We start from the raw sequence: 13,478 nt of genomic DNA, 5'->3' as shown, positions 1-13,478 counted from the left end.
AAGGGAGCCCGTGGGTCCCACCCCCACCAGGCCGCTGTCCACCTTCCTGTTCTCCCCTTTATTTCTCCAGATACCCTCCTTTCTTCTTGTCCATGCACCCTGCCCCAATCCGTGATGAGGAAGATACAGATAAATATACATGCTTAAAGGGGTTTTAGATCCAGCTCCACTCCCCCTGGATGCCACCTATTCGGTCTCCCAAGCATGTGTGAGAAAGCAGATTACGTGGATAATAGTTGGACTATGGCCTCTCCGTGATCTGTGGTGTGTGTGGGTTGGGGAAGACCCAGAAAAAGAAATAGGGCTGGTTTGTATGATAGTTTGACTGTAATGGAGAGCGAGATGCTTTATTGCTCCAAAAGCCCTACCTTCCAAGGGCATTTGAAAGCAGCCCTTGTTTCTACTCTGGCGGAGTCGCTGAACCCTGAAGGTTTAATCCTTATTACTGATACGAACAAAAAGAATGTGACTTATCTCTCCCATCTCTGCAGAGATGGAAGGAAACACCATTTCTTGGGACACGATTACGCGTTATTTGACAGCTTTTCAGTTTGTCCATTAATTTAGGTGTTTGAATGAGTAAACGCAGTTGTGTGTGTGTGTGTGGGGGGGGGTATAATTTACTTTATGAATGTGGTAGTTCCTTTTTGAAGTGATCCCACTCGTACCCCTTCCTCCGCCATTCAAACAGAGTTTAAATATTTGCCAGTACAGATGTTTGATTTTTATCTTAGCTCTTTCTTTGTTTAACTTTATTCTCGGGGGTGGTTAAGTGGAAGATAAGGGGGTTCTTGTTTAATTCTTCTCAACTGGTGTTGCTCAAATATTTGCAGAGCAGACACTTCCCAGAAAGAATGAGCAGGAACCTGGTTGAACGGAGGTGAAGTGATATGTCTCCCTGCCGTGGCGTAGTCAGCCAGACACTGTTGGGCTGTTCCCAGGACTGGAGGGACGACTGGGAGGCATGGGCCGCTCTCGGCGTCCAGGTCATCTTTTACAGGCTCCGGCAGCTACCGGTCAAGGGGCTTTGCCTCCTTTGGTTCCCAGGAAAACGTGTGCTGTTGTGGGGGTTTTTTTTTTGTTGTTTTTTTTTTGGTTGTTGTTGGTTTTTTTGTTGTTTTTGCTTCTTGGGTTTGTTTGTTTGTTTGTTTTTTGCAGAATTTTATGATTTTATTAACACAAATACAAAGTGTACCCAATCTGTCTATTCGTTTTCCTCGCCGAGCAGCCTGGCATTGGGTTGGTGACTGATGGCCAGCCGGGCTGCTCTTTGCACAATGGCTCCGGTTTGAGGAGACGCTGTGAGCAGGCTCAGCACAGTGAGATCTGTCGCACATCAGCAGCACTTCAAGCTCCGTGCTGCTGTGGGCCAGAGGCTTCTGAAAGCCCCGGGGCAGCATGTGGTTGGTTTTCTTGTTGCTCCCATAACCAATGTTGGGCATGAGGATCTGGCCCCCGAACCTTCTGTGCACCTTGTTGTCACTGCCTCTGGGTTTCCACCAGTTCCACTTCATTTTGACAGATCGGTCTGGCTGGTGCCGGATGAGCTTGTTGGTCCTCTTTTTGACAATCTTGGGTTTCACACGGGGTCGGAGGTCAGCCAGGGTGCCGAGGAGGAGACGGCTGCCACGTCCTCCGTAGGCAGCGCCGAGAAAGAGACAATGTGTGCTGTTCTTCAAACGGAACCCGCTAGCCCAGCAGCCCTGGAAGCAGGGGCCTGCCCTGTGCGTTGAACTCTGTCAGAAGCCTTGCAGCCTTTGCTCCACACCGGCTTCTGAGCCGACACCAGGGTTTGCTTCAGAAGAAATGCTGGGTTTTGTGTGTCTCTTAACCTTTTGCACCCATCTCAGCATTTTAGCCATGATTACAAGTACAAAACAGCCACTACCCGTTAACTGTCATCATAGCGGCCTTGTTTATGGACTCCATTATCAATTTAAGCCTTGCTCTTCTGAGATATCCACCGGGATTTGCTTTTTTAAATGTTACCATAAAAATGTGTCCATGAATAAGACTGCATTTCACCACCGCCCTTGGATCTGTGGGTGTGGCTTTTATGTGCTATGTGATAAATTGGGCAGCCTTCACTGGAAATGTTGAGGGAAATCCATTGCAAATTTAAACAAAGACCAAGAGATTCAGGAAGTAAACCCCAACTGGTGTTATGTGTCTCTCTCCTTTATGTCTTTTTTTTCTTCTTCTTCTTCTAAACTGGGACTCCACTGAAAAGTTGATTTACGCTGTGAATCGAGGCTGAATGAAATCCAATTGGAACTCACTCGAACAGTTTTGATGTAAGATTCAAAGCTTCTGCAAATTTATTTTATCTTCTACATTTGCTGATCTCCTGCTTGTAAATCCTGTTGAAGGAGAATAAAAATGACTGCAGCCTGATGGGAATTAAATGTCTGAAGTTCAAAGCAGTTTGCACATCAGAGCAAACGTCAATCAAATGAACATCTTGCAAGCCAGGCAGGGAGTGAATTTCTCCATGGGGAAGAGATCAAAGTGGGAGTCACAGTTCTGTTTTCTCCCTCGGGATGCAGTTTCGATCAGTTGTTCATGAAAGTAAATCCAGAAGGAAGTAGGTTGTGTGTGTGTGTGTGTGTGTGTGTGTGTTTAACACAAGGCGGTAGGAAAGATGGAGTTATTTCTCTTGAAACTGAATTTCAGGCACTGGTTTTTATGTTATAAAAATAAGTATAGAAAGCAATCATAATCCAATATCTCCCCCCCCCCTTTTTTTTTAGAGTGAGGATCTACAGAAGATTTAGAGAAGATTATTCTCTTAGTGTTATCGCTTTTTAGAAGCACAGATATAAAGATAATTTGAATTGCCTGCTCACTTAATGCGAAACTTTATTAGTGTACCAGTTCCTGACCTTTCCATAAACCTTGAATTATATAAACATGACTGGCAGCTAATAGACTTCTCAATGAAAAGTCTTTTAGGTAACCACTAAGACTAAATGACGTGTTTTGATAAAGTATCATAGGCATGAGTTTTATATTTCTCATAGTCTCCAAATCAGGGTGAATGGCATGTTTCTCTTTATCCATGGCACACACTCATGAAATGTGTTCCTGTCTTAGGCAAGGCAGCCATTCCTCAGAGGCCCAGAGGTGGCAATGTAAGGAGATGGCTGAGCAAGGGTTTCTCCTGTGTATGGCGTCCAGAAGAGAAGCAGGCACTAGTGAGTGTGGGTGAAGAGATAGTCACAGGGTTTTGGCTCCTGCAATTGTTTTCTCCTAGCTTGCTCACCAGCTTAGGACACACTGCTGTCCTGCACCTCGTAAGCCCTCTGTGGACACCTGCTTCCTTACCTGGCTGGCATCAGTGGCGTGGGCAGGGACAGCAGCAGAGCGACGGCCATTTCTAGGCACTTCATGTTAACTCAGCTGAGGAGTGCATGCTGCCTGGCTGAGATTCAGCACGTGTGAGGGAATGCAGACAATTGAGGCTACAGTGAGACTGTTGCCACTTAACACCACCTAGCAGGAGGCAGGAGGAAGGAGAGTGGTTGGCACGCCTCTGAATTCCTGAAATATCAGAATGTGGGGGTCTGATAGGAGTCAATAACTTAAAAACCACCAGCAGTGCCCTGGCCAGTGTTGCTCAGTGGGTTGGGCATCATCCCATGCACTGGTTGCCACTTTGATTCCTAGTAGGGGGCGTGAAGTAGATAGCTGATGGTGTTTCACTGTCACATTGATGTTTCTCTCGCTCTCCCTCTCTTCCTTCCATTCTCTATCTAAAAAAAAAAAAAAAAAAATCTTTTTAAGCCCTAGTCAGTTTGGCTCAGTGCATAGAGCATCGACCTACAGACTGAAAGGTCCCGGGTTTGATTCCGGTCAAGGGCACATGCCCGGGTTGCAGCTTGATCCCTAGTCGGGGGCAGCCAATCAATGATTCTCATCATTAATGTCTCTAGCTCTCTCTCCCTCTCCCCTCCTCTCTGAAATCAATAAAAATGTATTTTTTTAAAAATCTTTCTAAAAACACAGCATTCATTACATGCAGATTACTCAGGAAGCAAGAATTAAATTATCTTCTGAAATGAAGTAACACTCTGTTTTCACTCCTTACTAGTAAACTTTTCAGAACTCAGATGTCCTTGAGCTAACAGCAGATAGGTCAAATTGACCTGGCGGAGGTTCTCATGCGAGGTGGTTATTCATTCATTCTGAAGCATCTGGAAAATTAGATGGATTCCTTCAGAAAAAGGACTTCTTCATGTATTTTACATTTTATTTTTGGATCAAGTTTGATCTCTGGAAGGCTGCGTGTTTGCGCCACGTCCACTGTCAACTGGCGTTTCCCTAAGCTGTGTGTCATGCCTTGCCCACATGGCCATTGTCCATCACATTATTCAGCACCCTATATTCATTGTCCCATGTGAGAATTTTTCAGAATTTAGTGCAGTTTTCTCTTTCTTGGTCTTATCTTCTATTTTATGTAACCTTTGTTGTACATAAGGCATTTGTTAGTTCAGGATCCTCAGATTACCAAAATGCCAGGGTCTTTTTCTCAGAGGAGAAAGTTGGAACCAGGGAAAGGAGAAACCAGTATGAACTGGCGCCAGGTCTGCCGTCTCTGCTCCATGCAGACGTGCATATATGCTCAGTCTTCTATCCGTGACCTCTCAGAGTTCAGTGGTGAATGGGAAGGGAGCGTGAGGCTTTCCTAGAATGACATAATAAAAGTAACTAAAAATGGCCAATTCCATAGCTGTGCCCGTGGTGAGCATGTTTCAATATATCTGTAATTAATAGAGAACACCTGTCTTTAATATCTTCTTCCTCTTTCTCCCCATCCACATCTTTGTCCCCACAGAGTTCATTCTCTGTAGCTATCCATTGTGAAAGCCTTATGTTTAGCTACTGTCATTTTCCATTAAGTAAAAAGCAAAAATCTCCCCTAAGCCCTACAATCTTTTATCATAATCCTTTTCTTTGAGAGAACGGAATTCTTCTTCAGCTGTTTTAGATCATGTTGGTGATGATTTATTTGTTGATATATTGAGATACAATGTAATGTATTCATTATGAATGAAAACTCATATGTTCACATTTTTAAGACATTTTATTGACTTTTTTTTTTTTTTTTTTTTTTTTTTAGAGAGAGAGGGGGCGGGAGGGAGAAAAACATCACTGTGAGAGCAAAACATCCATTGGCTGCCTCCTGCACGCCCCCTACCGGGGATCAGGGATTGAGCTTGAAACCCAGACATGTGCCGGAACCCCAAATCGAACTGGCAGCCTTTCCATGCACCAGATGATGTCCAACCAACTGAGCCACACCAGCTGGCCAGGAAATATGTTCGCATCTTGGTTCTGCTAAGCCCCAGCTGTGAATCTGGGCTTCTTAATTTAAATTTTTTTTTGCCTCAGTTTCCTAGTCTTCAAATGGCTATAATAATAGTATTTCCCTCAGAGTTTGAGAAGATTAGATGAGTTAATCCATGCACCACACTTGAAAGATACTTGACATATGATAAGCATTTGGTAGCATTACTAAGACATTCAATACTTGTTATTATTATTTATTAAATGTCTACTATGTACTAGTCTCTTAAGAACCTTTTTCTGATTTAATTCTTAACACATTATGAAATAGGTACTATTATTAGGACCGTTTTATAGATGAGGAAAACAGATGAGGAAATCCAATATATATACACATACACACACACATACATTAGAGGCCTGGTGCACGAAATTCGTGCAAGAGTAGGCCTTCCTTCCCCTGGCTGCCAGCACCGGCTTCCCTCTGGCACCTGGGACCTGCACTTTCCTCCGGCCGCCAGCAGGCACCTGGGACCCGGGCTTCCCTCGCAGCCCCAGCTTAGTCCGGAAGGTCATCCAGAAGGATGTCCGGTCTAATTAGCATATTACGCATTATATATATGTGTGTGTGTGTGTGTGTGTGTGTGTGTGTGTGTGTGTGCAATTTAAACCTGCCAGACCTGAGGCCTTGAACCTAGCTGTCCCCTATACCTGGGCTCCTGAGCATTAAAGAGAAAAAATCAACATGATATAGAAAAATGTTAGTTACATGCAAACAAGTGGTTAGAATAAGATGGAACTTGGAGACATTGTAGAAAATAGGTACTAGGCAAAGTACCAAAAATTAGGTACAGCGGTATAGCGGCAGATTCAGAAATTACCGAAAAATCGGTACAGCGGTCTGGTAGGGTTAAATCCAAACTCTAGTCCATGTCTGTGTACTTCTCCGGCCTGTGCTCCTGACAGTGACATAATCATGCTTTGCCAGGGTGGCAGTGCCTTATTCACCAGAGATGTTCAATGAATGTGATTGACTAAAACACTCAGGTCTCTCCAGTGACTTAGCTCTCTGCCCTTCCTCATTAGTCAGTCCCAATGAAGATTGATGGAGTCCACATTCCCAGCAATGTGCTAGACCTGAGAGAGAAACATAAGTCCTCAAGTAACTTACAGTCCACCTGGAGGAACTAAGTCTTCTTATTTATGTGAAAGATTTTATTATTTTTTTAAATTATATTTTTTGTGATTTCAGAGAGGAAGGGAGAGGAAGATAGAAACACCAATGATGAGAGAGAATCATTGATCAGCTACCCCTGCACGCCCCACACTGGGGATTGAGCCTGCAACTAGGCATGTGCCCTGTTATAGAAGCCTCGTGGTTCATAGGTCAACCGTGACTTCCTGGTTCATAGGTTGACACTCAACCACTGAGCCATGCTGGCCGGGCTATGTGAGAAGTTTTAGAATTAGGAATTCAAGTGCTGTATGCGTGGTAGGGTTTAGACCACGAGGCTTCCATAACAAAATCGGAGAAGGCAAAATAAGATAATTTGCTCGTTAGTATTTATAATAAACTAGAGGCCTGATGCACGAAATTTGTGCAAGGGGCTTGGCCCCTGCCTGCTGTGGCAGCCGCCTCCTCTGCCTCGGCCCTGGCAGCCCCGGCTTTGTCTGGAAGGTCGTCCGGAAGGATGTCCAGTCTAATTAGCATGTTACACTTTTATTATAGATCTTATTTTAAAACTTTTATTGATTAGTATGTTGTTGGTATAAATGGAATCTTAATCCAATCGATCTGGGCCTAATGGGCATCAACTATGATGACACTATGTTAGGCCTGATTTCAAGGCAATGTGAAAAAATAGGAAAAGAGACACAAGCCTAGAATTAAGACGCAGAATGATGCTGGTCAGTTTGGAGGAGGTAGGCGTCGTCATCATAGGCTAGAGCCGACAGGAGAATTTTCAGGGAAGAGGATGTGAAGAGGTGGGCTTTGTGTGGGTGCATCGGACACTGGAGAGCATCACAGTTGGGGTCCAGCAGTTGAGGGACTGGTCTGGTCAGAACTATAGGTTGGGAGATAGTGGGGGGAAAAGGTTGGGTAGATTATCGATAACAGGCAACAGTGAAGCCTTTTTATGACTGACAAATATTTGCTGAGCACCTGCTTTTGTTAATGAGTCTCTTCCATCTTGTTTGTTATAAAAATATTTTCTTTGTAGCTCTTACAGATGATCTTTTCAGTACAGACAACAACCCATAAAAATAGTTCCCTGGTCTCCCCAGTCCAGGAGCAAGCTTTCCTTGCACAAAGGCCCAGGGCATCTCAGTGTGCTCCGTTCGACCTTCTCAGGGGGAGGGGCTGATCGCCCAGGTCCTGACGGCGGAGACTTCATTTGGGGAGGCTGGGGCTCTCTGCAAGTGTAAACCTCACCAGAAGAAAATTCCAGTGACTCTTGAGTTACCCCTCTGAGCAAGTTCTTCCTTATGTGTCATTTCAATTAAGCAGTGTGGTCGCTGGCTCATCCTTGGACAGGCAGTCCAGTGATGGGATTCAAGTTCCTTTTAGGTCCCTGACTTTCTGTGTGATCCTTCATGTCACTTTTCTCACCTGTGAAATGGGTAGGTCTAAAAGGGATTTGTAATTCGTACAGCAGAGTCCAGATGTGAGTTTCAGGCAGACCGTATAGCCTACATGTCACCTGGTCTTATTAAGAGCATGTGAGGGCATCTAGAGCACAGAGAGCAGGTGAGTCACTTGTGTGACGCTGCTCTCGCTTTACCAAAGGTCAAGTGCAAAACAAAAGCGGGAAAGTGAGATTATATTGCTTTGCCGGCAGGCAAACAGCCAGCTGCTGATGTACGAATGTCTTCTTTTCTCTTCATCTGTGGCTTTCGAGGCAGCGGTCTTCCGGTCTAGACGAATTGGAGCAGGTCCAGGGAAGAGTGACCACGCTGGTGAAGCAGCTGTGTCCCTGGAGGCACAGTTGACGATGTTGATGTAATTCTGTACTGGCTTAAAGGCTGGACGGAAGGTTACCTTCTTCTTTGAGACGATACGTTTCAAAACAAAACGTTTAACTTTGGGAACCCAGCATACCCTGTGAAAACCTAGCCCCTTGCTTATACAATCTGTTCAGTTTTGCAGCTCTTAAGTATTATGGGATGTGATCAACAGATCATCAAACTCAAGTGGATCTAGAGTTTTAGGATTGTTTCTTCTAGGTCCGTGGTCGGCAAACTGTGGCTCGTGAGCCACATGCGGCTCTTTGGCCCCTTGAGTGTGGCTCTTCCACAAAATACCACGGCCTGGGTGAGTTTATTTTGAAGAAGAGACATTAAAAGACGTTTAAGTTTAAAAAATTTGGCTCTCAAAAGAAATTTCAATCATTGTACTGTTGATATTTGGCTCTGTTGACTAATGAGTTTGCCGACCACTGTTCTAGGTGATACAGGTGAGATAGCTTCTCTACCCGTGGTAATGGAATTCCATTAATGGCATTTATCATCTGAGGACACATTTTCACACATTTTAAAAAACATAATTTCAGACTGAATTTATCAGGGTTGGGGGGGTCCAAGAAATGTCATAAGCCCTCCCAGTATCTGAAATCCTAAATGGGTTATTTGAAGTTCACTTTTTTTTTCTCTTTTGTTACTTCTGGGTTAAAATTCTCTTTTAAAAATACTCTTGGCCTGTGGACTGAAAGGTACCGGGTTCGATTCCGGTCAAGGGCATGTACCTTGGTTGCGGGCACATCCCCAGTGGGGGCTGTGCAGGAGGCAGCTGATCGATGTATCTCTTTCATCGATGTTTCTAACTCTCTATCTCTCTCCCTTCCTCTCTGTAAAAAATCAATAAAATATATTTTTTAAAAATACTCTTAGTGACAGAGTTGGTACATTTTCCTGTTATTTTCTTGCAGATTGTTGGTAGCGCTGACAAATCAGTCATTGATTGCACTGGTATTCATTGATCCGCTGCTGGCCAGAGCACTAACGTTGTTTTAACTTTAGTACTCGCATTGTACTACCGCTGGATCTCAGAAAAGACCTTGGTCTTATTTACATTACAGTCTAGAAGGTGCAAGCTGTATGTCATGTACAATGAAAGGAACTTTGGTACATTATTTATCATCTTTTTTACAGCTTTGGGAAATAAGTTTTATTATTCCTTTTTTTTTTCCAGATAAGAAGAAAGGGTCAGAAAAATTAAAACAATTTTGTCCAAGTAACATAGATTTAGTAGTGAAATAGCAGAGATTCAAATCTAGATCTTTCCTACTCCATAGCCATTCTTTCTCCTATTTTTTCTCTCTATTTTGGTTCTTGGTCATTGATTTTTCAGATAGGATAATTTACATAATTGTTTCATATGTAACATCAGAGCTCAAGTCTGTATTTTTGTAATTCTAGTCTGAATCTATTTCTGCATGATTTTATCAATAGTGCCTCACTCAGGTTCATGGAAGAAAAGTTGATTTGAAGGGTGATTATTTCTTCATGTCCTTAGAATAGAACTTGATTTCTAAAACTTTCTAGATGCAAATGTTGTTTTTTTCCCCCCAAACTCTACTGCAGTAATTTTTTTAATATTTAAAATTTTAAATCACAATTTTACTGATTAGGAGCTGACCTAATTATATACAGTATGAACTCTTATTTTTGTTGATTTGTTTTTCTGGATTGAATAACCACCAAATAAATATTGCCAACTCTCTCCTATTCTTTCAGATTCGATGGCAACTTCAATACCAATGTATCTAGAACAATTAGTTGTGATCGACTTTCTACTACTGTGAATAGCCGGGCCTTCAATCCGGGACGAGACTTAAATTCAGGTCAGTGACCTTTGAGTTTTATACAAATAAACTGCATTGCACCACATTTAAGTACTTTAAGTACATGAATAGATGTATCGCTTTAGACAGTTTCTTTTAAGTTTTAAAGAAAAATATGTACTTAAAAGTGGATGATTCTTGCTGGAACGTGGACATTCAGAAGAGGGAAAGGAGGAAGAAAATTGAGCTGCCATGCATTGAGCATGTACTCTATAGTACCTTGCTAGACTCTTCGTTGTCTCATTTGCTGGAGTTTTACATGTGTTGCTGTAAAGGATATTTTAGAGACTCAGTTATCTTTGCAGTAGGAGGTGTTGAATTCATTTGTATTTCCTATTTATAATTTTTAATTTGGGGGAGTGTTTTGGAAGAATTATGAAGGAGCTTTTCTAGTGATAAGTACAGTGTCATGATGCTTTTTATATTGAGTTTGAACTTCCTTCCTGGTCCCAGTGGAACTCCGTTATATGTAATAGTAATAACTTCCAGGGCACCTGTATGTACACAACTCCAAAGTGACTACTGTTTCTGCTCTCTTGCCCTGGAGTTTCCGTTTATATGTCTCACCCTCTGGTTTTGTTATTCACACTTGTTGATTGCTGGACCTCAGAACCTAAAGGCTTCACCTTTTCAGAGCTGGAAGGGACTTTAGAAATCGCCTACCAGCCTCAATTCTCGGATATTACCAAGGAAGAATCAAAGATTCAGAAGGGTCCTAAGAGTTCCTTTATTGCTAGAGAGATGAAGGATCTAATCCTTAAATATGAAGAACTATATTTCCCAAATTCCAGGTCTCTTGCAAACATGTAAAACCCAAGAGAAAAGCCAGAGGACCAGAATATTTATTTTTAGAGCCCCAGCCAATCTCGGTTCAGGGGAAGAATTGTAGTCTTTGGGAATTGTATCCACAAACTCAACCTGTTAGGTCTGGAAAGAGAACTATAAGCTTTAAACGTCATAAAACTAGCTGCTAGCTAAGTGGTCCAACCTAAATCAGCGAGGCACACATTGTCTAGACCAGTGTTCTCAACCTTTCTAATGCCGCGACCCTTTAATACAGTTCCTCATGTTGTGGTGACCCCCAACCATAAAATTATTTTCGTTGCTACTTCATAACTGTAATTTTGCTACTGTTATGAATCATAATGTAAATATCTGTGTTTTCCGATGGTCTTAGGCTCAAGAGAACTGCTGCTGTAGAGCCTAAGACAGTGATGGGCAACCTTTTGAGCTTGGTGTGTCAAACTTCGCCAAAAAACTGAGCATAACTCGGGTAGTGTGTCACTTTGAGGAAAAAAACATTTTTTCGCAAATGTTTCATCCTCAGGAGCAGCAAATGTTTCATCCTTGGCATGCGGCCGCCTTAGCGGCCGCGAGTCATCAGAAATGGCTACGCGTGTCAGTGCTGACACGCGTGTCATAGGTTCACCATCACTGGCCTAAGACCATCGGAAAACACAGATATTTACATTAGGATTCATTAACAGTAGCAAAATTACAGTTTTGAAGTAGCAACGAAAATAATTTTATGGTTGGGGGTCACCACAACATGAGGAACTGTATTAAAGGGTCGCGGCATTAGAAAGGTTGAGAACCACTGGTCTAGACCAATACATAATGGATTCAGTCATTATTTTTATTGTTCTGAGAATCTGGAAAACTTCTGGAGCAGATTTGGTTTGCTACTAGAAAGGATGCTAAATAAAAATCATTTTCATAAAAAAAAACTTAACTGAAGAGAGTAGATAAGGGCAGAGAAATGAATTATGGAAGCGTCTATAGTGGGTACAGAACACAAAGCTAGAACTTGAGTTTCCTAGTTCCCAAATTTAGTATTTACCCCCTTAACTTCATGTTTGCACAGTAACGTGTAAGACATGTTGCTGGGTCTGAAGACTTGAGATTGAAGCAAACTTTGAACAGGATCAGATTTAAATGTGTCCCAGAAATGCACAATTTAATCCTCTAATATGTGTAGTTAAAGTTTTTATAATACATGTTAATTTGTGGGCCATTTGAATTAATTAAAAATTACTGCATAGCATGCATCTTTTTAGTGATGGAACAAACACTGAGCTACTTTTACTTCCCAATTTTCTTAATTTTAAACTAAGCATGCATTGCTTTATAATCAGGGAGAAAATAAAACAAGAAGGAATTGTAAACTACTTTGCAATGCATTTTTATTCCTTTCTGGTAGATAGTACCTTTAATAGCAAGTCCCTGATACTCAACCCTGTCTGGTGCTAAAGTTCTAGATGAAGCTCCATTACTGGTTGGGACAGTAAGAAAGGTAGTTTGAGGCAGATGGAGGGGCTGCACATTCACTTGGGAGCCAGAGTGATGCTCCCTTGTCTGGGTCACTCATCTCTGTGAGCCAGACCTTGGAGGATCCGGAAGCTGCTGCCGACGTGGCTATATCCTCATTCCCTTATTTTATATCTGTTTCTAATGAGCACGTTGTTGAGATCTGTCTCCATCATTAATAGTCACATTATTGTGCCTTTTTCTTAGTAAGTACAGAAGCCATTCTTTCTGCCAGGTAATGGCCTCCCACCTACTAACTAGAATGAATAAGTGCAGTAAAAATTCATTGAACAAATATTTCCTAAGCATCTTCTATGTGGTCAAGGAAGAGTTTCGTGAGGGTGGTGCTATATAAAGATGAGATGTTGAATTTTGCTATATCTCAGAGCACGTCTCAAGTATAACATACTGCCTAACAGGAGTTGTTCTCAGCACAGTGGACGTAGCTAGATTTACAAGCAGCTTTTGGCAATATTCAGGTTTTTGAGAACGGACTTGCTTGCACGTCAAGTGTGTGACATTCCACCAGGCAGTGGCTGCATCCCAAAGTCCACATTCTTGAGCAATCATTTGTAACAGGAGAGGAGTGGTAGATGCTGAAGGGTGACCTCAGAGCTCCTTCGTTTCCTCCTCTCTAGCTCATGCCCCTTTTCAGAGCAGAATTAATGTACTTCATCGGCTATCACATGTCTGATATTTACATCTGTAAGATATCCAGCCTCAGGCCCTTTCAGACTGTATATAATCCATCAATGAGTCCCTAATTGATAACACAGTTTCAGGTTGCCTCTCAGACTTGCTGGAAACAGGCTCACATAAATTGTAAACGATTCTTAAGTTCATTTATCCAAAGCTAGGTCATATGTCCATCCATCCAACACACATGTGTATTCTTTTTCTTAAAACCACTCCTGCCAGATCTCTACTCTCTAAATTGACTCCTTGTCCCTGATTCCATTCAAATAACTAATGTTTGACAGTGCATGTGTTATATTACGGTACTGGTAATGTTTCGTTCAGGTTCTTTCCTGCTTTTATCCCTAG

General features: G+C 42.3%; 1 protein-coding gene across 2 annotated transcripts in view; it reads left to right on the top strand.

Annotated features, from left to right (window-relative positions):
* The window catches only part of CACHD1 (cache domain containing 1), a 238,354-nt gene that overhangs the window by 143,140 nt on the left and 81,736 nt on the right, over nt 1-13,478 (top strand). For both annotated transcript variants that reach the window (XM_079777692.1, XM_079777691.1), the window contains one exon: nt 10,021-10,127. In XM_079777692.1, coding sequence (XP_079633818.1) covers nt 10,021-10,127 — 107 coding nt within the window. The remainder of the gene's footprint in view (nt 1-10,020; nt 10,128-13,478) is intronic.

Source organism: Cnephaeus nilssonii (assembly GCF_951640355.1).
Source record: "Cnephaeus nilssonii genome assembly, chromosome: 7".
Lineage (NCBI taxonomy): Eukaryota > Metazoa > Chordata > Mammalia > Chiroptera > Vespertilionidae > Cnephaeus > Cnephaeus nilssonii.
This window is presented reverse-complemented; position numbering and strand designations above follow the sequence as displayed.